The sequence below is a fragment of the Chrysemys picta genome, chromosome 13, assembly GCF_011386835.1.
Source record: "Chrysemys picta bellii isolate R12L10 chromosome 13, ASM1138683v2, whole genome shotgun sequence".
Classification (NCBI taxonomy): Eukaryota; Metazoa; Chordata; order Testudines; family Emydidae; genus Chrysemys; species Chrysemys picta.
Window position 1 is genome coordinate 14,359,269 of NC_088803.1, and position 26,452 is coordinate 14,385,720.

Sequence of the window (26,452 nt, forward strand, 5' to 3'; positions counted from 1 at the left end):
CACCAATTCCCTGGTGAATACAGATCCAAACCCCTTGTATCTTAAAGCAAGGAGAAATTAACCATCCCCCTTCCTTCCTCCCTCCCACCCTCTCCTGGTGGATCAAGATCCACCCCCCTTGGATCTAAAAACAAGGAAACAATCAATCAGGTTCTTAAAAAGAAGGCTTTTAATTAAAGAAAAAAGGTAAAAATTATCTCTGTAAAATCAGTATGGAAAATAACTTTACAGGGTAATCAAACTTAGAGCTCAGAGGACCCCCCCTAGCCTCAGGTTCAAAGTACAGCAAACAGAGAGAAACACTCTAGTAAAAGGTACATTTACAAGTTGAGAAAACAAAGTAAACCTAACACGCCTTGCCTGGCTGTTTACTTACAAGTTTGAAATATGAGAGACTTGTTTAGAAAGATGGGGAGAACCTGGATTGGTGTCTGGTCCCTCTCAGTCCCAAGAGCAAACGACTTCCCAAACAAAGAGCACAAACAAAAGCCTCCGCCCCACCCCCCGATTTGAAAGTATCTTGTCCCCGTATTGGTCCTTTGGGTCAGGTGTCAGCCAGGTTACCTGAGCTTCTTAACCCTTTACAGTTAAAAGGATTTTGGAGTCTCTGGCCAGTAGGGATTTTAGAATACTGTACACAGGAGAGCTGTTACCCTTCCCTTTATAGTTATGACAGGGCTAAAGTGAATGATTCATCAGGGAGTGAATGTGAGGTAATGTTCAGTTGGCACCACTCTGCAGTCTCCTCCTAAAGTATTAGGTAAAAATTAATAACCACATTCCCATTGAGCATGCTTTTAAGACATGTGAATCCTTTGAGGAAAAAGTATAAAAAATCAAGCCAATTGAATTAGTGTTGGGGATTCCTTAATTGAGGCTTGAAGAAACTGCTAGACAGAGTAGCCAAAACTCTGCTCCATGGGCTTGAGTAGGATTGTGACCAGAAGGGTTTCCAGGCAGCCAAGGCCTTGCCTCCAGGGAATCTGAGACAGACCAGAGGGCTGAGGAGACCAGACCTGGAGAGAAGAAGCCATCCATAGAATTGGTGACCACCTTCTTTGTTTTCGAAGCAGGGATTGTGTGAAGCTAATGCAGGGCCTGTTTGTGTATGTTTGTGAAAGAGAGGCTCGCGAAGAGGAATGTATAGCTCTTAACGTATAGTTCTTAATGTTTAACATAAGAGTTATGTGCATAATGTAACCCTTTACCGCTTGTGTAATTCCTTCTCAATAAACTGCTGAGCATGCAAGATAATTCTTGTGGACCTTTTTCATTGGTATGACAGTAATCTGCTCCAATGGGAGCCATTAAATATCCATTTCAGGGGTAGTAGTGCCCCCTGGTGCCAACATTGAGCACAAGGAATTAAACATGGCTAACCATATTTTGAAAAGTTCCAATCCCAGGCCACAATTTTATATCCGTCTGAGATCCCTGAAAAAGATTCAGGGCTAGTCAACAGTGGGAACTTACATGGGCATAGCTACATCTCTCAGGGATGTGAAAAATCCACACCCTTAAGAGACATAGCTACACTGGCCTATCCCTCGATGTAGACCGAGTTAATTCGACGGAAGAATTCTTCTGTTGACCTAGCTACTACCTCTTGGCATAAGTAATCCACCTCTCCCATTGGCGTAGTGTCTTTGCCGACACACCACAGCGGCACAACTGCAGCTGGGCCACTGTAGCAGTTTAAATGTAGACAAGTCCTTAGAGTTAAAATGTGCGTACAATGGTGTAATGGTTTCTACCTTCAAGGTATGTGTAATGTTGACCATAAAATCATAGCTTTAATTGCCTTTGGATAAATTGATGTAGATGACTCATTAATAGAACAAATCTTTCCATTTTTAAACCACAGTACGCTGGTCTAGTGGATGAGAGAAAGCAGCAGATGTGATGTATCTTGGTTTTAATAGGCTTTTGATACATTCCTACATGACATTCTCATAAGCAATCTGGGGAAATGTGATCTAGATGAAATTACTGTAAGGTGGGCACATAACTCTTTGAAGAATCCTATTCAGAGTAGTTTATTAATAGGACTTACCTAGTGGGCTCCCCTGGGGGGTCTGTCCTGGGTCTGGTACTGGTCAGTATTTTCATTAATGACTTGAATAATGGAGCGGAGATTATGGTTATAACAGTTGGAAATGACACTAAGCTCTGAGGAGCTGCACTTTGAAGGACAGGATCAGACTTCAAAATGACCTTGACAAATTAAGAGAATTGGTCTGAAATCAACAAGATGAAATTCAATAAAGAGAAGCGCAAAGCACTATACATAGGAAGGAAAAATCAAATGCACAACTACAAAATGGGGAATAACTGTCAAGGTAGTAGTTCTGCAGAAAAGGATCTGGGACCTATAGTGGATCAGAAACTGAACATGAGCCAACAATGATGATGCAGTTGCAAAAAAAGGTTAATATAATTCAGGAGTGTAGCAACAGGAGTGTTGTTGTATGTAAGCTATGGGAGGTAATGGTCCCCCTCTGTTAGGCATTGGTGAGGTCTCAGCTGGCGTACTGTGTCCAGTTTGGAGCACCAGACATCAAGCAACATGTGGACAAAGTAGAGAGAGCCCAGAAGAGATGGTAAAAGGTTTAGACAACCTGACATATGAGGAAAGTTTGAAAAACAAACAAACCCACCTGAGCATGTTTAGTCTCAAGAAAAGAAGGCTGAGGGGGGACTTGATAAGTTTTCAAATATGTTATAAAGAGGACAGTGATTGATTGTTCACGTCCACTGAAGGTAGAACGAGAACTAAGGCTTAATCTGCGGTAAAGAGGTTTAGATTAGCTATTAGGAAAAACTGTGTAATTATAAGGGTAGTTAAGCACTGGAATAGGTTATGAAGGGAGGCTGTGGAATCCTCATCATTGGAGGTTTTAAAGAACAGCTTGGACAACCACCTGTCAGGGATGGTGTAGAACGGTTTACTTGGCCCTACCTCAGCGCAAGGGGCTGGATTAGATAAGTGCTTGAGGTCCCTTCCAGCCAGAGCCGTCCCTAGGGTATGGCAAATCGGGGCGACCGCCCCGGGCCCTGCGCTTTGAGGGGCCCCATGCTTTGTGAGGAGGAGACGGGAAGGAGAGCAGGGGTGGGGGTGAGGAGGAGCCCACCACCAAACTCCTCCTCTCTCCAGTGCTTCCTGCCCACCAGCAGCCCTGCCAATCAGCACCTCCCCCTCCCTGACTCCCAGCACCTACTGCTAATCAATTGTTTTGCGGTGTCTGGAGGTGCTAGGAGGGAGGAACGAGGGTGCAATATGGGAGGGGGCAGAACTGGTGGGGAAGAGATGGGGTGGATCCAGGTGGGAGTACCCCCTGGCAGATAGGCCCAGAGTTTCTATGTCCTGGGCCCCATACCCCCCTAGGGCTATGATAAACATCTATTGAAAGCTTTGGGATTTACTAATTTTTGGCTCATAACTGGTAAATTAAAAAATATTCTAGTAATCGCCTAGCTATTGAACAAGACCCTAACAAATTTAGAATTCATTTTGGAAATTCTTGGCTGCTTTTCTTTCTGTGTAATACACATCGGATAATTCCTTTTTGGTGCACCAGCGTTATTGGTTTTAGCACGCTTTTGTGGGAATGGCACACTTGTATTGGTAAAATATGCATTCGTGCTATGGTTTAAGTTGCAATACTAAAACCTAATTAATTTTACAGAATGTACTTGTGACTGTAAGAGCATCCCAGTGCCAGATAGCAAAGGGCTCTCTGGTATTTAACAGTAAATCTCAGCTGGCCTGACCAGCTCAATGCACCTCACACTGTTGCCATGATATTCATTTAAAAGTTGTCTTGTAATATATCATTTGAAAACTAATAACACATTGGTTGTTGATGTCACTGGGAAATGTATGTAATAACATTGTGTGTGAAATTCTGGATGCTCGAATACTGTTTTGGAGACTGTAAACAGACAAAGGAGGCAAAGCAGGCTTTTTTCCAGACAAAGGAGAAGGGCAAAAACCTCTGTCTCAATTGCAAACAGAGCCAGGTGTGACCAGGGACTGGAACAATGGGCTGTTCACTTGCTTGGGAGATTGCAGGAAGATCATTTGCATTGTAAGCCACAGGAGACTACAAAAGTAATGTGGTGTCTGCTCCCTAGTGGATATGGGAAGCTGAGCTTCCAGGAGGGCTTTCTGACTTTGAAGACAAAAACTTTGGGGATACAAAGATCTGCTTGAAAGACTTTTGGGGGATCTACCAAGTGAGAGAAGCAAAATGCTATGTTCTTTGACCTATGAAAGATGGGTTCTGCTAATCCAGCGGAGAACGCTGATCCCTTGATGTGAATAAGAAACTAGATTAGGCAAAGATGTATCTTGCTAGAGTATTATTTTGTTTATAATCCTTTCAGATCTTTTGCACTTTAACAAACAAATTTAAGAGAGATTTTTTTAATAAACCTATTCTTAGTTTTACTGCAAATCATCTCAGTGCTGTGTATTGGGGTGGAGTGTATAACTCCAGCTGAGTTAACAGGTTGGTGTGTGTCCTGGCTTTTTGGAGGTAGTGAAATTGGTGTTACTGAGCACTCAGAGGTCAGAGGGACTGGATGCTGCAGGGGAGACAGTTTTGGGGAGAATTGGGACCAGAGGAGGTGTTGGGGTCACCCTGCAAGGAGTAGCTGGTCTGGGGGAAGCAGGGGTGAAACCATTGTGCTGTGAGCGTGCTGCTTGTGTCCGGATTCTGTGCCAAAGCTGCGCAGCCCAGAGGCATCCAGAGTTAGAGGGCAGGTGGGACAAAACCTCTTACTGGTCAGGGTAAACTCCCAAAGTGTGTCAGTGCTACAGGACATTTCCTAGTATACTGTCAAGTTTTATGATAAAACTCAATAGTATTATGTGATGTAGCGTCTTTCAGCTTCTTAGGGTTGACTGGCTTGCAGAACCTAAAGCAAGCAAAAATGTGGTAATCTGCAAGGAGTCTTTCAATTAGCATGAAATGAAATTCTCTCTTAGCTCAAAAGGTAAACCCTCTTCTTTGGTACGCCTGCCGTTTGGCCAGTATTGGCTCTGTCCCGGCAACCAGTTCAAATTGGAAAAATGAATCTAAACTAGATGAAATTCCTTTTTGGTGCACCAGCATTATTGGTGTTGGCACACTTTCGAGGGGAACTAGCTGTTGCTGCACAGTCAGCTGAGAGAACTCGCGCACTGTGGCATTCGTCTTTTTGTGCATTTAAACTAAACGTTACATTATTCTCTACCGTTCAGGCCTTATTTCCCATTGGTTGAACAGTCTAATGAAGGATCATTCGTTTTGATTGGAGAAAAATGTTAGGCTGTTATTTTAATCCTCTCTACAGCGTTTCTCTTAAGTGTAGCAGAAGCCGAGCCGTGCCAGGCAGTGCTAGCTCTAGCAACTGGCTGACCTTTGTGTGGTAAATGTCAGCGGTGCTCACTCAATCTTTCAGATTCCAGTTGCCTTTTTTTAACCTGTGCTCAGGACACTGCCTTAAGCTACTCTGAAGAACTGCTTCTCTAGTCTAAGCCATATTGTACCCAGTGTACACGTACAGTTGGGCTGTCTGATTATCACAAGACTTAATTGTGTTTCTAGCTGTGTATTAATTGTATTGCAGCTCAATCTGCATTGTTGGTGAGTCAGATTTGAGTCTTGGGTTGTGTCTACACTACAAATGCTGCAGTGGCGCAGCTGTGCTGCTGTATTACTGTAGTGTAGACATTTGCTACAGCGATGGGAAAACCCCTTCCATTGCAGCAGTAATGAGTACCCTCCAGTACCTCTGTATTTTTTTTAATAAACCTAGACTCTGTACCAGTCTGTATTTATCTATCTTCAACTTCTAGCCCAGGGGTAGGCAACCTATTGCAAGTGTGCCAAAGGCGGCACGCGAGCTGATTTTCAGTGGCACTCATGCTGCCTGGGTCCTTGCCACCGATTCGGGGGGGCTCTGCTTCTTAATTTAATTTTAAATGAAGCTTCTTAAACATTTTAAAAACCTTCTTTACTTTACATACAACAATAGTTTAGTTATATATTATAGACTTCTAGAAAGAGACCTTCTAAAATCGTTAAAATGTATTACTGGCACACGAAACCTTAAATTAGAGTGAATAAATGAAGACTTGGCACACCACTTCTGAAAGGTTGCCGACCCCTGTTCTAGCCATTGGATCATGTTATACATTTCTCTGATAGATTGAGGAGCCCTCTATTAAATATTTATTCCCCATGTAGATTCTTATAGTCTCTAATCAAGTCTCTGAACCCTCTCCAGTGTATCAACATCCTTCTTGAATCGCGGGCATGAGAACTGGACACAGTATTCCAGGACTGGTTGCACTGTTGCCAGCTATAGAGATAAAATAACCTCTCTACTCCTACTTGAGATTCCCCTGTTTTGTGCATCCCAGGATTGCATTAGCTCTTTTGGAAACCGCATCACAGTGGGAACTCATGTTCAGCTGACTGAAAAATGATTTGGAGGTTGTGGTGGACAATCACTGCTTCCCAGGATAGAATTCCCCATTCTGTAAGTTTTTGGCTCACTTCCCCCTCCCCCCCCACCCCCCACGCCCCTTTCTAGATGTACACATTTATATTTAGCCATATTAAAAACAGTTTGCTTGCACCCAGTTTACCAAGCAATCCAGATCACTCTGTATCAGTGACCTGTCCTCTTCATTGTTTACCATCTGCACATTTTCAGTGACTATTGTTTTCTTCCAGCTTGAGAGAAATAACTATCAGAAATTACACCACCACATCGAGTTCAGGGTGTTCACTGTTCAAGTGTGTTGAAAGGGCTTTATTACTCCATGCTCTCGTTACAAGATGCTTGGAAGGAACTTTCATTTCTGTCTCTTGAAGTGGTTCTCCTCTGTATTTGAGGGCTAAAAAGCTTTGCAAGGTGCCTCATAAAATAGAAGGATCCTTACAACACTGTATAAACTAAGAAGTCTGAACAGTGCTATAAAAGTAAGATTTCTACTTTAAGTATTTTTATAATCTAAGGGTCTGATGATCTGTAGTTTTGTTTGGGTAAATGCTAGACTCCAGGGGGTAGAACCTTTTCTAGGTAGTACCATACAAATTGGTGGTGCTATAGTCAATATAAGTTTATAAACTATTAAACCGGATATAATTAGTAATTGCAAACTAGGCGTTCCCCAGTGCAATGTGAGGCACCCCTTTGGAGTGGATGTTTAGCAATAGTAAGGGCCACTGTGGTGGCATGGCTCCTGTAGTGAGCTCTAGGAGGCAGTGCACAGGTACTGAGCCTCCTTGCTACCATTCATAAAATGTGTCGATTAAAGGACTGAGCCCCATTCCAGACTCTTAGGGAGGACAGTCCTGCCCTCTCCTTGCCCTGGCATATGAGCAGGTGAAAACTGGAAGTACAAACTCAGTTTCCTATAGCTTATGGAGGTTATTCTCATGTATGGGGCAATTCTGCTCTAAGTAAATGGGCAGGTGTCCTTTTCAGAGTCTCATCTTCTTCCTCCACAGATCTGCTTCCTGTGTTGTCACTATAGCCACGTTTACAACAGTAGGAAACAGAATTTTGAACAGTTAATTTAAATAATGTTTTCAACCTTCTTTCTGCCCTGACTCTCCCTATCCTGTTAATCCAAGGACACTCTGGGTGAGAATGCTCTGTGATCATTTTGTCCTTCAACTTTCCCTTCAGCGTATTTCTCTAAATACTTCACTTTTTTCAGATAGCTTTGTCCCCTGCTGATGTAAAAGAGGGAGTAGTACCAAGGGATATGGCGGCAGATTTTGCCACTTGCTGCCACTGAATATGAGTTTTGTGGGACAGGGCTCTTAATACATACACATGAACATGTTGGGGGGGGGGCCCTCCGTCGTCCTCCTCCAGCAAAAGATGTGGGGGAGGAGGAGTGATTGAGCATCATATCCTTTGCCTCTTTGATCATCTGCCTCAATGCTGTCCTTATGCTGAGTTTCTGAATGGATGGGGCACCTCAAAGAGCCCTGACTGTCCCTTGTTACCTGCAGTGTTTGCAGAGGGCTGGAGAAGCAAGATGTAAAAAATATTCCCCCTCCCAACCTACTTTCTGTAATAACTAAACTAATAAACTACAAGCAAGCACACTTCCATACTTCAAGCAAAAGGCCCCCCTGAAGTAGACTTCTGGCCATCCTGCCAACATACTCTATACAGTATCTCATTCATAGAACAGAACGTATCACTGGACTTTTAAATACAGTAGAACCTCGAAGATACGAACACCAGTGTTACAGACTGACAGGTCAACCGGATACCAAGTGGAGCCATAAGTAACCAATCAGGCAGCAGCAGAGACCCTCCCCTGCCTTCAAAAAAAAGCAAATACTGTACTGTACCTGTATTACATCTTAAAGGTAGGCACATCTGGGCCCTCTGTCTCCACCCCACTCCCACCCCCACGCACGGGGCAGCCACTTAGAGCAAGACACTGGGGTTGCCAGTCCAAGGCAGCAGGAGCAGCGCTGGGTCTGCATTGCTTTCACCCCACCTCCCGCTGGGAGGGGGACAGGCTGTTTTCAGACACACCTCTGCAGGTAGGGGGAGGAGCTTGCAAACTCTTGCAGGGGCTGTGTAGGGAGCAGCTCAGCTGCTGCTGAAGCGTGGCCTGGAGTGTCAGCTGCTGGATCCGGAGCTTTATTCCGAGTTACAAACATTTCAAAGTTACGGACAACCTCCATTCCCAAGGTGTCGGTAACTCCGAGGTTCTACTGTAGGGATTCGGAGCAAATTGAGGCTTTCCATAGCATCTGCGCCCCACCCCCCAATCACATACCTTTCTATACCCAGAACACTTGCAGAGACTCCTCCACGTATCAAATTAAGATTCAGCCTTCAAGAATGTTCAACTCTCCTTTCAAGGGACTTGTCCACTGATCCCAGTGTGGGGGCCACAGTGGATGGACAGCCAGAGGAGGCAAAGAATTCTTAACAGTGATCAGTGAAATAATGAGGGCTTAGATTGCCTAGCTTAATGTCATCAGGGGAGGATAGGGGAGGGCCATTATAGTTCATTTAAACTGGCCAATGTAATTGCAGCAAATTAAACTTTTTTTACATTTAAAATGTACTCTGCACTGCATGCACACCCAGATATCTCATTTCTTGAATACATGTGACATTCTGTACCTCGAGGGAACACCCTGCACCCCCATGTTCATCCTTATAATATGATAGTGTGTTATGCAAAGTTTGTCATGTCTGGTGTCTTTGGAAGGCTCATGATGCACTGAGCATTGTTGTAATGTTATAGTAATTATTGTTCTAGTAATATTATAGGTTGTAATTTTATGTATGTAGTTATGAGACTGAAAATGTGTCCTCGTAGCTTAAAACAAGCCCAGACAAAAAAACTCCAAGAGCAGAGGGGCAGTTCATACCTCATCAGGGCACGTATGGGACAAACCCAGCCCAGCCTCACAGGAACAAAGGACACTGGCCTAGGTAGCAAGAAAGGATCTGTTGCACTCTCAAGTGAGTCACCACCCTTTCCTTGGTCAGTTTGGGACTGCGATGAGGTAATGCTCACCTGACTCTCGGGGTGGGGGTCAGAGCCAAGAGGGAAGAAAGAACATGATAGGAGGGAGAGACGTTTGCCATGCTCTTCCTCTCTTCCACCTCCATCTACAGACATCACCACCAAGCGACTGAAGCGCTGATCAAAGGGGAAAGCCTAGCTGAAGAGCAACCAGCCAGCCTGTGGTGAGAAGCGTCTAAGTTTGTAAGGACATTGAAAGTGTTGAGATCAGCTTAGAATGCGTTTTGCCTTTATTTCATTTGACCAAATCCGACTTATGTTTTGACTTGTAATCACTTAAAATTTATCTTTGTAGATAATAAATCTGTTTGTTCTACCTGAAGCAGTGCGTTTGGTTTGAAGCATGTCAGAGAGTCCCCTTGGGATAAAAGCCTGGTACATATCAATTTCTTTGTTAAATTGAAAAACTCTCATAAGCTTGCAGCATCCAGTGGGCATAACTGGACACTGCAAGACGAAGGTTTCTAGGATTGTGTCTGGGACCGGAGATATTGGCTAGTGTCATTTGGTTGCACAATCCAAGGAGCAGTTTACATGCCAGAGGCTGTATGTGAACAGCCCAGGAGTGGGGGTTCTCACAGCAGAGCAGGGTCAGGCTGGCCCCCAGAGTCAAGGTTTGGAGTGACCTAGCAGATCACCAGTCCCGATAACACCAGGGGAACGTCACACGTAAGGAGGCTTTGCAATACTACAGCTTGAGTGAGCACTAACCAGAGGTCAGTTAAAACCAGTGTTGGAGTTATGCCAGGTCTTGTCTGCCAGCTGGTGTCTAGAGTTAAACAGCCATTATTAAGGCATCACACATGGTGGCTAGACTCACTAACTGTTTAGCTGAAATTTTATACGGAGATTCACCGTGGTGTGTTGACCGCAGCCATACTAAGTGAGACAAAATGGAACCTCCTTCTAGCCATGGGCTCTGAATTAAACTTGTCTCCACTGGAAGCTGGTCTTTGTATATGTTACACCCAGCAGGGCTGAGCCCTGACAGTTCAGTACTCTCTGGGCTCTGGTGATTTATCTGGTATCCTGAAAGGTGGTAGTAAAGAGGGTGAGACTAGTGCTGGCAGGTGAAATCCAATACTGAGGTAACATTATTCATGGAATTCAGGGGTAAGCCCAGAAGCTCCTTGGTGTGAATTCATCCTTGGACCAGCACTACTGATTTCAGTGTACTTACAGCTGAGATGGATTTAACACTGTTGTCCAAAAATCAGAAATAGATGTACGGTACTGCATTTCCTGATACTCACACCGTCTTTGTAGAACCTTCAGTCTAGGTGGGCTCTGAAGCACATCAGTTATTTTTATCCAGCCACTTCTCCCAAAATAACCTGCTGTACTTGGATCACTTCCAGTCTGACTTCCACCCTTTCACAGCACTGAAACTGCCCTTCTAGTAGTGTTCATTGAGCTCTTTTTGTTTTGACCATGGCTCCCTCCTATTTTTTTCCTTTTAACCCATTTTATTCACCTGTTTCCTTCACTGTGTATGTAATACTTTATCTGCAGTCTGTCCAAGATAGCATGATGGAGATGAATGTGACTCTGTCTTCTTAGTTTGTCTGATATAGATAACAAAGCTGAAACTGTCCAGTCCTCACCTCCTTCCATACATGTATTTTGACTGTACCAAATGTACTGTAAGCACACTGATCCTGATTAAGAATTCCAGAGAACGTGTACTGAAGGACTATTCCTGAAGTGGACAGATGCCAATTCAGATACTGCTATATCCGATGAAGTGGGCTGTAGCCCACGAAAGCTTATGCTCAAATAAATGTGTTAGTCTCTAAGGTGCCACAAATACTCCTGTTCTTTTTGTGGATACAGACTAACACGGCTGCTACTCTGAAACCTGCTATATCCTAGTGACCTAGAGGAAATCTACCACGGACAAGATCCTGATGATCTTGTAGAGCATATGACCTTGTGGGGAGAGGTGACTGATAAACTCTTTCCTTGGGGGCGGGGGGGGGGGGGGGGGGAGAAGAGAGAGAGAATGGGGCAACCCCAAAGAATTTTCCTTATTCATCAACCATGGCATTTCTTCAGTGTCTTTGATGCCAAACCTCAGGAGGTGTGGAGAAATCTTTAAGAAAGTCTTGGGAAATGTCAAGAAAATAGGGCAGCTAGTTTTTCAGCTAAAGTGTATTCAGAATGCCTTATTGACGTTCTTTAAAAGTCTGTTTAAAGGGGCCCAAATTTTACATCAAGGTTCACCGAGGAAGTAACTTCTTGGCGTAAGTTTTTAAAGGTGTTCCAAGCACCTGCAGCTCCCATTGAAGCCAGTTGTAGCAGCTCTGAAAATGGGGCCATCCATATTTACCTTGTGCATAGAATAACTTTAAAGGACAAATGGTGTATGTGCGTTGCAGGGGAGAAGTGAAGGCCAGGAAAGGCCGGTATAAGGCTGAGATGAAAACGGGGGGAGGGGAAGCATTGGAACAAATAGCCAGTTAGCACAGAGTGGAGAAGGTCCAGTCAAAACTAGAAAATTCTGATGATATCTGCGTCTGTGGGTCCCTTCTTTGGTCACTTTTACTAGCTGGAGTCTCTGGCTGGCTCCTCCCTGTAGTTTGTTTAAAGTATAATGTACCTGGGTCACTGCATCCATTTTAATTTGAATTTAATGTTTCTGACCTTGAACATCTTCCTGAATTGTTTTAAATTCAGGTAGGTAGGCGGAAAAATCCAGTCTTAACTTGAAAATTCACTTTGCTAAATGCCTATTAAAAATTGTCCCAAGCGTTAACAAAGTGTACTCTTGGTTGACAACTAATAAAAATGGAAGTCTCCAGTTAATTAATACCACACTACTTCTTGTTGTCAGAGTGCTTTGTCTGAACAGCTGCTCCAGGCAGAACATCAGTTTTTGAGAGATGTTGCTGTCTGTGAGTCATGGTGAATGGGTGCTCTGTAGTAAACATGGTGTGTATCAAATGCTCAAAGGCAGCTAAGCTCAATATAATTACTTGTAGGGTTTTTTCATGTTCAGTGCTATAGCTGGATCTTATATCTTCCCACAGCATCAATCCATTTAGTCCCCTTGCATATATGTATATAACATGCATTGTTTGATACAGCGGGGGACAGTGAATCTAATTTTTGGATAATAGAGGGGAATGGTCAATGTTATAGGTCAGGGGTCGGCAACGTTCGGCACACGGCTCGCCAGGATAAGCATCCTGGCGGGCCGGGCCAGTTTTATTTACCTGCTGACGCGGCAGGTTCGGCCAATCGCGGCCCCCACTGGCCGCAGTTCGCCGTCCCGGGCCAATGGGGGCGGCGAGAAGTGGCGCGGGCGAGCGATGTGCTGGCCGCAGCTTCTCACTGCCCCCATTGGCCCGGGATGGCGAACCGCGGCCAGTGGGGGTCGCGATCGGCCGAACCTGCCACGTCAACAGGTAAGTAAAACTGACCCAGCCCGCCAGGGTGTTTACCCTGGCGAGCCGCATGCTGAACGTTGCCGAGCCCTGTTATAGGTCATGTCCTATGATACCTATTTCAGGAAGCAGCATTTTGGGTAATCTTGGTAGCACTGCATTTGTATAGTTTACCCATTCATATCTGACTTGTGTTTAGTGCAGCTGAGTTATTGTTGAAGTTGGAACCATAACTTTGACTTTCCTCACTTCAGTTCTACCACAGCGATAATATTGCACCAGCATAACTTGTTTGTTTTTAAACCAAGGTTTAAAAACAAACAAAAAAATTGAGTCAAACCTAATTTGTGTAGTAAGTGACAGTTGGTCACTAAGATAATCCACATAGTCTCAGTGAAAGTCATGAGCTTCCTCATTCTGGAGAATGAAACAAGACGTTGCTCTTTAACTGGGTGTCCTGAACCACAAATCGCAATGTTGCTATGAAGCTATTTAGGCACGTTGCGTGGCCTACTTGAGAATGTAGAGGATGTAGCAGATTTCTTCAAACTTCCCCCTGCCATCAAGGTCCATCGTCCTGTAACTTAAGTCTTCCATTACTGTTACCCTGCTCTAATGTGCGCCAATTAGAAAGCTTCTTGAGTAACAATTATATTGGCTAAAGCTAACAGATCTGCTATCAGATCACTTTTAGAATCCATTGAACTAGTAGGGCTCCAGGTGGGTACAAGGGCCTGCCTGTGAGGATACAACTGCAGGTTAGGTACAGTATTTAAATTATGCTCTTGATAACTCCAAATTAATGCCTCTTTAAGAAAGAGGCTTTTGTTGCTGACTTCCATAGTAACAAGACAACAAACCTACTTCTGTGTCATCAAATTCACTTGTAATCATAGAAGATTAGGGTTGGAAGAGACCTCAGGAGGTCAGTTAGTCCAACCCGCTGCTCAAAGCAGGACCAACCCCAACTGAATCAAACTTAAATTTAAAATAGTTAGTTGCAAAACATGCTGGGCAGCTGACTTCATCCAACTACTGTTTATTTAAAAGGAAGTTGTTTCTGTGTTCTTGTGGTTTCTGTAGAAGTGTGCTACCATAGATATTCACGTATTGACTCTGCGTCCAGATAAAACTCATGGATACTTGGCCTCTTAGAGACTAGGCCATTAAAAAAAATCAACTTTTAATCTGATTTGCTTTTAATTTTATTGCAAGCCTTTCTAGTTGACATGGACCTCGGAGGGTGTGTCTACACAGCTTCTGGGAGCAATTCTTGTAGCCTGCGTGGACAGACTTGTTTTAGTGGGGCTTCCACTAGCATGCTTACAAATAGCAGTGTGGCTGTTCGGGTTTGGCCTGTGGAGCCTATGGAGCCCAAATGTCAAAGCAGTGCCTACACAGCTATTTTTAGCACGCTAGCCCAAACCCTGCAAGTGTGAGTCTGTCGAGACTCGCTCCCGGCAGCTGTGTAGACATACCATAGAGTCCTTGGTAAAATGCGCTGCATTTAATTTCACTCGTATCCCCAGTCATTTCAGCAGTTGGGTCTAATCTAATTCCATAATAAAGAAGCAACAAACTAGACATTGTTAGTTGCCATACAAATAATCCTAGCAGAGGCAGAAAAAGGTACTGCCAGCAGTTTAAAAACAGCGGTGGGGACCTTGACCAAATAAAAGCAGTTTCAGCTTTCCTGGGGTAGATTTGTACTGGTTTTGAGGAATCAGGTAGGGAATATATCTAAGCCCAGTTAAATTATTTAGATCTAACTGGATTTTTCTGTCATGGAAGGAAAGTATTTTGAAGGAAATATCCTCCCAGAATGTGTACTCAATGAGGAGCATGTCAATTATTGTTCAATAGCCCTATTGATCATCAGCATGAATCTTTGAAATAATGGACCACTTGTTGGCAAGCATAATGATGAGTCAGTTCACTGTCAATCAAATGGGATTTTTCTAAGTAACAGGTTGGACAATGGATTGGAGGCTTTTGACCATGAGAGAGAGTTTGACACTGTCTTCAGTTGTATGATGGTTACATACAAGGACCTCTGAGTCATTCTTCTGGTTAAGTGTCAGTGCCCATACTAGAAAGACAAGGTACGAGAGGTAATTGGACCAACTTCTGTGAGAGAAGTTTCAAGCTTACACACAGATCTCCCATCTTGTCCTTCTGCCATTATAAATGGCAAATATTTGCATACAGTCTCTAATTCTGACCTGGATTTTCTGACCTATTTAAAAATATTAAATTGTCTGGGTACTGTTTGTTTCTATTATAGTTCACTTGGTACGTGGCCAGTGAGGAATGCTAATCTTGTTTATTTTTTTTTCAATCTCTGAATTTAAAAAAAAAACACAAAATATCTCAGCACAATGATTTGAGCTATTAAATTGTGCATATGGTTAGTCTGTGACCATATACCCCTATGATTATCTAGTTCATTCCTTTCTTATATGCCCACTTGTTGCATCTTGTTTTAAGCTAGTTTGTAAGCTCCTCATTGTATGAACCACCTCTTCTTATATGTTCAGATAGCACCCTGATTCTTATTGGGGCCCCTGGATGCTACTATAATATAAATAATGGTCATGGGCCCAATTCTGGAAACACTTCAAGTCTGGTGGGACTACTCCATTGGTAAAGTTAATCATGTGCATAAGTGTGTGGCTAAACTCTAAAGTTACATACTAGTTTCAATTGCATCTTTTTTTTATATAGAATTTTCTAATTGTAGGCTTAAAGGGACATGATTTGAAAGATCATTTGTCTGAATGTTGTATGTACTATAGTGACAGGTCACACCTAAAAATACTGTAATTTAAAAGCTAGCAAAAAAAATTCTCAATCTTTTTTTTATTTTGTCTAGTCAGTTTCATCGTTCTTCTGCAAAACTTCTCCCTTGCAGAAAAGATTTGCATAAATGTAAACAGGGGAGAAGAAATACGCTATTAAAGGAATTGGAGACAAAATCAAAGCATGCTGTTTAAGTCTATTTTAGAGAATTTAAATTGGCAGCATTCTTGTAAACTTCCCATACTGGTCTCTACCCAAAGTCCAATTGCATTTGACAGTCTGACTGTTGGGTGAGGGTGAAACATTACTCCCCATTCCCCAGTTGTAAAAAGAAACAGCTGAGCTCTGAAGCGTAAAAGTTGATAAGGACTTTGTGCTTATTGAGGATGACTTCCATTGCTTAGATTAAATCAAAACAGATTTTGTTCAATCGTTCAAAATTGAATGTTGGATATGTGCAGTAGAAAAATAAAGTTTACACACGCACACTTGACTATACTATGTATGCTAGTGCAATACAAATATGGAAGTGCACACGTATTGGTTTGTGGAATTCAGCAGTAGAAAGCAGAACTTGTAAGGGTTGCAAGTGGAATAGCTATGGAGTAGTGAGCCTGTAAGTTGGAGAAATGTCTTCTAAAACCAGCTTCCACACTTCCAGCTTCCCCCAGAAAACACTAGGAAAATCAATGCAGAAAACATGCTGAGGTTGCACAGTTAGAAATAAAAAGGGTCCAACTTCAATGTTAATGAGCTGCTGTGCAGCATAAGACATAAAAAGATGTGCCTTTTGTAATGAGCAGTAATACTTTACCCCAAAGAGTAAATGGTTCATCTGTACCATGTAGTGCAAATACAGTGTACACCAGGGGTTCTCAAACTGGAGGTCGTGACCCCTCAGGGTCGTGAGGTTATTACATGGGGCTTCGCGAGCTGTCAGCCTCCACCCCAAACCCTGCTTTGCCCCCAGCATTTATAATGGTGTTAAATATGTAAATAAGTGTTTTTAATTTATAAGGGGGGGTCACACTCAGAGGCTAGCTATGTGAAAGGGGTCACCACTACAATAGTTTGAGAACCACACTCTTTTCTTCTTCTGGATAAACCTCTAATTTATATAATTCAGCCTTGCTTCAAATCAAGCAATAAAAGTTGCCGTTGAAACTGCAGTTTCTGCTTTGCAATGCCAGAGTTTATAATGAACTGTGCAGTCTTCACATTGCATGAATGCTGGGTTTTATATTTTAAAATATTTTTTACAATTCTGATTAAATTATTGGTACACGACAGTAGTAATTTTGTCACTAGTTAGAGACACTGAAGCTGCGTGTGCATTCATATTTACATTCCCCTACATAAAAACAAATCTTGTCCTATCCTTTTTTTGACTATTGTGGGTACTCACAGATCCAAACCACATTTCTGAGGCTGAATGTAACTTGAATATCCCGAACATGTCCTGACTGTGACACCGACTCAATTGTTGCTTGACTCCTCTGCTTGTCTCTCTCACCATCAGAAGTTGGTCCAATGAACAATATCATTTCACCCACCTTGTCTCTCTAATATCCTGGGACCAACACAGCTACAACAACACGGCATATCCTCTGCTTGAGTAACTTACAGCTAAACTGGACAAAGCACTAGGGAATGGTTCTGCGTTAGCCGCTAGAAACTAATAAGATTACCTAATACTGTAGGGGGTAGTGTTTTGAAAGGCACCCTTGGAGCCCAACTCCCACAGACTAACGGGTACCTTTGAAAATTTACTCAAGTCTTTTAAAATTCCCAATTCCTGGTGCAGCTGACAAGCAGTTTTGTTGCAACTCTTTGAAATATGAACTACTCTAAGCTGTCTGGTTCTGGGTCTTAACTTTGGAAAGGAACATCTTCTGGAGTACAATTCACTTCCTTTATAATTAAGTCATGCATAATTAGACCTGGCAGAATTTGACTTTGTCAGTTTGATGGATAATATAAAAAATGTTTGTTTTTTAAGCATTTTTCTGACTTTAATCTATAACTTTTCACAGCGGCAGGAAATTATGGGGTATTTCAGACAATAGGAAGGTCAGCGAAGAATAATCACTGAGATGTTGAGATTCAGAAAGTTAAAGCTTTGTAACTGCTAAAACACAACTAGTCAACATCACTTGTCAAAATATACAAAGTAAATTTGAGCCTTGACTCAAATTCTAGCAAGTTCTCAAGCAGCATTTTTCTTTCTTTGCCTATATGTACATTTTGATTATTATAGATGGGAATCTTTGTGTTGATTTGTGTGTATATGGTGAAATTGACATTTACCAATAAAAATCTACTACTTCCAAGCCTATGCATAGTTAAATATGTTTGAATAGAGAACATGTTAGAAGTGACAAAGGTTAGAGCAAAGAATGATCCTTTCTTACACCAACATAGAACTTGTATTCTAAAAGAGCTTGGGTTGTGGATACAGAGACCACTTCTTCCTATCCTGTGAATTAGTGAGAATTATTTTAACACAAACTGCACTGCAGCAGTAATTGTTCCATCAGATCCTCCTTGAGCAGTGGGAACAGAACCTTCCTTTTTCTTTTGCAGAACCCTAAAACAAAAGCGCAGTTTGAAATCCTGGTACGGAATTGGATGAACAAGGAGCTGCGGGATCGCCTCTGTTGCAGGCTGACCTTTGGGACTGCTGGACTTCGTTCTGCCATGGGGACAGGCTTTTGCTACATTAATGACCTTACAGTGATCCAGTCAACACAGGTAACTTGGGTAGCACTATACACTCCGCCCCCACTCCACCCCTTCCACGAGGCCCCGCCCCTGCCCCACCTCTTCCCACCCCTTCCCTGCCCCCATTCCAACCCCTTCCCTGAAATCCCCACCCCAACTCTGCCCCCATGCTCCCAGGGGTGTGGCGGGGGCTCAGGGCAGGGAGTTGGGGTGTGGGATGCAGGAGGGGTGAGGGGTGTGGCAGGGGATCAGAGTGAAGGGTGAGGCAGGGGGCTCAGGGCAGGTGGTTCGGCTGCAGGAGGGGTTCGGGTGGTGGGTCTCGGCCTGACGCGCACCGGGGACAGGGCAGGGTCCCTGCCTGCCTGCCTGCCTTCCTGCCCTGCCCCCGCGTCGCTCCGGGAAGCGGATGGAACTTGGGGAAGGAGGGGCGCAGGGGTGTGTCTGGCTGTTGCTTCGGGCACCGCCCCGAGCAGCTCCCATTGGCCGCGGTTCACCATTCGTGGCCAATGGGAGCTGCTGGGGCGGTGCCCGAAGCAGCAGCCACACACATCCCTGTGCCCCTCCTTCCCCAGGTTCCGTCCGCTTCCCGGAGCGGCATGGGGGCAAGGTGGGCAGGCAGGGAGCCTGCCCTGCCCCCAGTGCGCGTTGGGCCGGAGCCGCTCTAGGTAAACGCTGGGTGGGGGTCGGGGGGGCCGCAAGGAGCTCGCGGGCCGCAGAAAATAACCCCACGGGCCGCATGTTTGAGACCCCTGCTCTAATGAGTCTTACTGGCATTGCTGTGTTGGTTTGGGGTGTGATTTTTTTACTAACGTAGATATGCCAGTAAAGCGGTAGTGGAGACACAGTTATAACGGTGTTTATACTGGTATCGTTTATCCTGGTCAGGGAAATCCAATAAGCACTTTTATACTAATATAAATATGTCCACACTAGAGGTTTTTGACAGTATAGACCTGATCTACCCTTAAAATTTTTGCCAGTGTAGCTACGTTATCAAGCGTGGAAAAAATTACACCCCATAACTGACCTGATGGTGGTGGCAAAAGCACAAATGTAGATGCAGTTATACAAGCAAAACCATGCTTTTGCTGATATCGTTTATTTCATTTAGGGAACTGATATAAATTATACCAGCAAATGCACTCTTCCTGGTATAAACGGCACCTCCACTAAGATGGTTTGCTGGTATAGTTACACTGGCAGATCCTTTTCTAGCAGAGACAAGGCCGTAGCGTAGCCTTTATTAAACTGCTTCTCCTTTCATGTGCTGCTGTGTGAAAGATCCATGGAAAATAGCAGGTAGAGTGACCTGATTATACATGGAGTGTGGCTAACGGCAGTCCACATACTGAAATAATAGAGATCCCCCCGCACGCTAATCTCAATTCTAATAATCTTAGAGGTTACTTGTAAATCACTAGGCACTACATTTTTATGCCTCAGTCCTGGAAAGAGTTTTGCACGTGTGTACCATTACTCGTGTGTGTAATCTCATTGGATTACTCCTCTGACTAAAATTGTGCACCTGTGTAAATCTTTCAGGACGTGGCCTTAATAATTCCTGGAAATTTTCTGCTAGTGTAAAGCTCTATGATTCTCTAAAAGCAATGGTCCCAGTACAGTAGTGTAGAATCCCAGCTCTCCTGTTGTGCAGTGCAAAGCAGGAAAATCAGGGATCTACTATGTATGACTGCGAACAGGCACATCGTGCTGTCCTTTGCCCTCATTCGCTACCAGAGCCAATCCTGCTAATAGGCAGGATTTGCCCAGTTAACAAGCAGATATTTACAAGAATTTCACTTCCTCATGAGGGACTGCACACCATGCCTGCATGTCTCTGCAATAACAATGAACTGAGTGCCCTGGGCTAGATTTGTATTATAATAGAGCCTGGGAATCCCAGTAACAAATACAGTGCAGACAGGCAGGTCTCTGCCCCCAAAGAACTTACAGTTGAAGTGTAAGATGAGATAACAGATGGTGGGGGAGTACAAGGAAACATTGAGACCGTATTGGTGAACGTGATAAGCTATGGTTTCAGCGCCCTCGCTGCTGATAAGCACTACAGCATTGGTGCCTCATCAGCTGGGCAACTTATGTGGTAAGGTGGATAGGAGTCTTAGTGTGAAGGGGATATTTAACCATTGGAACCACTTGCCAAGGGCTGTAGCGGATTGTCCATCACTGGTAATTTTTCAATCAGGATTGGATGTTTTTCTGAAAGATCTGCTCTAGGGGTTATTTGGGGGAAGTTCTGTAGCTTGTGTTATACAGATCAGGCTAGATGATCACGATGGTCCCTTCTGGCCTTGGGATCTGACATTTAAGATGGCTTTGGGGGAGGGGTGGTGTGTGGTACATAGCACTGAACGAGGTGACATGTATGTTTTGCTTTTCAGGTGTCCATTGTGGAAGGCATATAACCTCTCATGGGCTGGCGCTGAACTGCTGCACAGATCTTACGTGGTTTGATCACATTGTTCCTTGTGGACTCGAAGGGACGGGTGTCACCTCCCTGAGCGAAGAACTCCAGAGACATGTCACAGTTGACGAAATCACTGAGCCTTTTCTGGATGCTTTTGAAGAAGTGTTTCAGTGCTCCCTAACTTCCCATGAGGAATCTGTCGGATAAAGGGCTCCGAGTGCCTCACTTACCTGTGGAAATGTGAATATTTCTTTGGTGCTTTCATGTTGTTACTAGAAATCCAGCTTGCTTGTTCCATCTTCCTATCAGCAATTAAATCCGTGTAACAAACTGTACTTCTCGCATTTGAAACATATTTCTTGCTTTTGTAAAAATGAGCTGCTGTGTCTTTAAGTATACATGGGTCTTTAAAAAAAACAACGAGGAGTACTTGTGGCACCTTAGTGACTAACATTTATTTGGGAATGAGCTTTCATGGGCTAAAACCCACTTGATCAGATGCATGGAGTGGAAAATACAGTAGGCAGAATATATACACAGAACATGAAAGGATGGGAGTTGCCTTACCAAGTGGGGGTCAGTTCTAACAAGACAATTCAATTAAAGTGGAAGTGGGCTATTCTCAACAGTAGGATACCAAGGGAGGAAAAATCACTTTTGTAGTGGTAATGAGGCCAATGTAATCAGGGTGGCCCTTTTCAAACAGTTGACAAGAAGGTGTGAGTAACAGTAGGGGGAAATTAGTTTTTGTAGTGACCCATCCACTCCCAGTCTTTATTCAGGCCTAATTTGATGGTGTCCAGTTTGCAAATTAATTCCAGTTCTGCAGTTTTTCATTGGAGTCTGTTTTAGAAGTTTTTTTGTTGAAGAATTGCCACTTTTACGTCTGTTATTGAGTGTCCAGGGAGATTGAAGAGCTCTCCGACTGGTTTTTGAATGTTCTAATTCTTGGCATCTGATTTGTGTCCATTTATTCTTTTGTGTAGAGACTCTACGGTTTGGCCAATGTACATGGCAGAGGGGCATTGCTGGCACATGATGGCATATATCACCTCGGTTGATGTGCAGGTGAACGAGGCCCTGATGGTGTGGCTGATGTGGTTAGGTCCTATGATGGTGTCCCTTGAATAGCTATGTGGACAAAGTTGGCAACAGGGTTTGTTGCAGGGATAGGTTCCTGGGTTCGTGTTTTTTGTTGTGTGGTGTGTAGTTGCTGGTGAGTATTTGCTTCAGGTTGGGGGGCTGTCTGTAAGCGAGACTGGATTGTCTCCCAAGGTCTGTGAGAGTGAGGGATCATCCTTCAGGATAGGTTGCAGATCCTTGTTGATGCGCTGGAGAGGTTTTAGTTGGGGGCTGAAGGTGACGGCTAGTGGCGTTCTGTTACTTTCTTTGTTGGGCCTGTTCTGTAGTAGGTGACTTCTGGGTACCCTTCTGGCTCTGTCAATCTGTTTCTTCACTTCAGCAGGTAGGTATTGTAGTTTTAAGAATGCTTGATAGAGTTTCTGTAGGTGTTTGTCTCTGTCTGAGGGATTGGCGGAAACGCGGTTGTATCTTAGAGCTTGGCTGTAGACAACGGATCATGTGATGTGGTCTGGATGAAAGCTGGAGGCATGTAGGTAAGTATAGCGGTCAGTAGGTTTGTGGTATTGGGTGGTGTTTATGTGACCATCGCTTATTTGCACTGTAGTGTCCAGGAAGTGGATCTCTTGTGTGGACTGGTCCAGGCTGAGGATGATGTGGCGGAAATTGTTGAAATCCTGGTGGAATTCCTCAAGGGCTTCTTTTCCATGGGTCCAGATGATGAAGATGTCATCCATGTAGCACAAGTAGAGTAGGGGCGTTAGGGGACGAGAGCTGAGGAAGCGTTGTTCTAAGTCAGCCATAAAAATGTTGGCATACCACTTTAATTGAATTGTCTCGTTAGCACTGACCCCCCACTTGGTAAGGCAACTCCCGTCTTTTCATGTACTGTGTATATATACTTGCCTAATGTATTTTCCACTCCATGCATCTGATGAAGTGGGTTTTAGACCACGAAAGCTTATGCCCAAATAAATTTAGTCTCTAAGGTGCCACAAGGACTCCTCGTTGTTTTTGCTGATACAGACTAACACGGCTACCACTCTGAAATGTGTCTCTAAGTATACATTGCCTTCTGACACTGATCTTGGCCACCTCGATCTCTTTGTCTTAATGATCAAATGACATACAAAACAGGGCAAAAAACCCAAAAGGGGTTTAATTTTCCTTTACACTAAACCCCCTTTACACCATTTTGGTGGTGGTACAATGCTTTGAAGTGGGTGCAGGTGTAATTTACTCACACTTAGTCCCCAATATACTGCCAGAGCAGTGTGAAGGGGTCATAGCATAAATGGGGATAAAGCCCAGGAATTTCATTGACAAACTAGATGCTGTGTCTGAGCTGAGCTTCCCCGGAGAAGTAAGTTTGAAATTAAAACAGGAAGGGCCGTGTGATTCATGTCTAGTTTGTGATTCATGCTATAACAGCCAGATCCATTTCTGCAGTACTCCTGCCTAGGCGGTTATTTCCCACTATGTATTTGTGCAACTGATTATTCCTTCCTAAGTGTAGTACTTTGCATTTGTCCTTACTGAATTTTACTGCATTTATTTCAGACCATTTTACTAGTTTGTCAAGATAATTTTGAATTCTAATCCTGTCTTCTAAAGTGCTTGCAACTCCTCCCAGCTTGGTATCATCCGCAGACTTATAAGTGTCTTCTCCATGCCATTATACAAATCATTTATGAAGATATTGAGTAGACCTGGACAGATTCCTGTGGGACCCCACTTAATATCCCCTTCCAGCTTGACTGTGAAGCATTGATAATGGCTCTTTGAGTAGGCTTTTCCAACCAGTTATGCACCCACCTTATAGTAGGTTCATCTAAGCGATAGTTCCCTAGTTTGTTTATGAGCAGGTCATGTGAGATGGTATCAAAAGCCTTGGGCTAAAGGCGAGTTATATTACAAGGCTTGTTATCCTGTCAAAGAAGGATATTAAGTTGGTTTAACATGATTTGTTCATTGACTAATCCATGTTGACTGTTACATATCACCTATCTTCTAGGTGCTTACAAATTGATTTTTTGATTATTTGCTCCATTATCTTTCCAGGTAACAAAATTAAGCTGATTGGTCTGACTGGTCAGACCAATTCTTTAGTTTGTCAGGGTCATTTTGAATTCTAATCCTGTCCTCCAAAGTGCTTCTGTCCCTCTCAGCTTGGTGTCATTCTCAGATTTTATAAGCATGCTTTCCAGTCCATTATCCAAGTCAGTAATGAAAATATTGACTAATACTGGACCCAGGAGTGACCCCTGTAGGATCCCATTAGATATGGTCTGGTTTCACAGTGAACACTTAAGAACTACTCTCTGAGTTCAGTCTTTCAATCAGCTGTGCACCCATGTTATATTATTTCATCTACACCACATTTCCCTAGTTTGCTTATGAGAATGTCACAAGGGACTGTCTCAGAAGCCTTACTAAAATAACCATCTATCACGGCTACTGCTTCCTTCCTATCTGCTAGGCTTGTAACCCTGTCAAAGAAGGAAATTAGGTTGGTTGGCATGATTTGTTCTTGAAAAATCCATGCTGGCTATTCCTTAGAACCCTATGATTAAAAAAAAATTAAAATTAAATGAATGGAGATATCCTATCCCTTAGAACTGGAAGGGATCTTGAAAGGTCATTGAGCCCAGCCCCCTGCCTTCACTAGCAGGACCAAGAACTGATTTTGCCCCAGATTCTTAAGTGGCCCCCTCAAGGATTGAACTCACAACCCTAGGTTTAGCAGGCCAATGCTCAAACCACTGAGCTATTCCTCTCCCCCAAATGATCATTTAGGTGCTTACAAATTGGCCGTTTAATATTGATGGTTCGAGTATCTTTCCAGGTATTGAAATTAGGCTGACTGGTCTATAGTTCCCCAGGTTGTCTTCTTCCCCAAGAAGAAGGATACCAGGAGCGTGTAATGGAATTGAACCAAATAGTTATTTATTAATAACCTCATTAAACTATTTCTTTTAGTGAATTCCCTTCTGGCATTTACAATGCCTGGTCCTCATCTTGCAATAACCTCTGCTCAGGTGGACCGCAGTGCAGAATTCCCATGACTCTACTGGGTCTCCATACAATTGCACTGCTCTGTCCATGTAGTGGACCCTTGGAGAATGGGGACCTTAGATCTCTCCCGGCCCGGAAGACTTGGGCAACTGGGAAAGTGACAAGATTATCAAAATCGTGAAATCAAAAACTGGGAGGAAGTGTTGTCTAGTGGACTCGGCACAGGACTGCGACTCAGGAGATGTGTGTTTGGGTCAGCCACATACTTTTTGTGCTTACTTGGGAGAGATTTCCAAAGGCACAGAGGACAGTTAGGCACCGAATGCCCATTGAAAGTCACTGGGAGTTGGGTATGTACCTGATTCAGGCCTTTGCAAATATCCCCCCTTTGCCTCTCCATTCTCAGTTCCCCATCTGTGCAATGAGGATAATACTTTCCTACCTCACAGGGGTGTTGTGAGGATAAAATCTATTGATGACTGTGAGGTGCTCAGGTAGAGCCTTGCATGGATACAAAATTTGTATCCACATCCAATCCACAATCCGCAAACATGGTATGCAGATATCGGCAGATTTGCAGGGCTCTACACTCGGGTACTACGGTGATAAGGGCCGCCTAAGTGCCTAGATAGGTATCGGCTGCCATACAAATGAAACCTGGTTAACGAAGTGGGGGAGTGATTGTTATTCAGACTGTTTAACTCAACCTGACACATAGCTGGAAGGAAAGATCTTGATTCAACACCCACGTAAATCGATTAGTGGCTGCAAGAGCTGACACCCCAGTTCTTATGGCCCTGCAAAGGCATGTGCAAGTCATGATTTGATAGTCCTAAAGTAACAAGAAAAAAGCAGCCCCTCATCCCCCAACTGCATTTAAAAAAAAACCAGATTCATAGATTATAGGACTGGAAGGGACCTCGAGAGGTCATCGAGTCCAGTCCCCTGCCCGCATGGCAGGACCAAATACTGTCTAGACCATCTCTGATAGACATTTTTCTAACCTACTCTTAAATATCTCCAGAGATGGAGATTCCACAACCTCCCTAGGCAATTTATTCCAGTGTTTAACCACCCTGACTGTTAGGAACTTTTTCCTAATGTCTAACCTAGGCCTCCCTTGCTGCAGTTTAAGCCCATTGCTTCTTGTTCTATCCTTAGAGGGTAAGGTGAACAAGTTTTCTCCCTCCTCCTTATGACACCCTTTTAGATACCTGAAAACTGCTATCATGTCCCCTCCCAGTCTTCTCTTTTCCAAACTAAACAAACCCAATTCTTTCAGCCTTCCTTCATAGGTCATGTTCTCAAGACTTTAATCATTTAACTTTAACTTTAATCATTCTTGTTGCTCTTCTCTGGACCCTTTCCAATTTCTCCACATCTTTCTTGAAATGCGGTGCCCAGAACTGGACACAGTACTCCAGCTGAGGCCTAACCAGAGCAGAGTAGAGCGGAAGAATG

General features: G+C 43.6%; 1 protein-coding gene across 5 annotated transcripts in view; it reads left to right on the plus strand.

The window, feature by feature from the left end:
• LOC122173089 (glucose 1,6-bisphosphate synthase-like) overlaps window positions 1-23,374 on the plus strand; it is a 72,438-nt gene extending 49,064 nt beyond the window's left edge. For all 5 annotated transcript variants that reach the window (XR_010592187.1, XR_010592185.1, XR_010592186.1 and 2 more), the window contains 2 exons: window positions 18,334-18,501; window positions 20,871-23,374. Coding sequence is in view for 2 of the 5 variants with exons in the window: in XM_065565455.1 (XP_065421527.1) it covers window positions 18,334-18,501; window positions 20,871-20,894 (192 nt within the window). In the remaining 3 variants the exon portion in view is untranslated. The remainder of the gene's footprint in view (window positions 1-18,333; window positions 18,502-20,870) is intronic.
• Window positions 23,375-26,452: the final 3,078 nt, after the last annotated feature.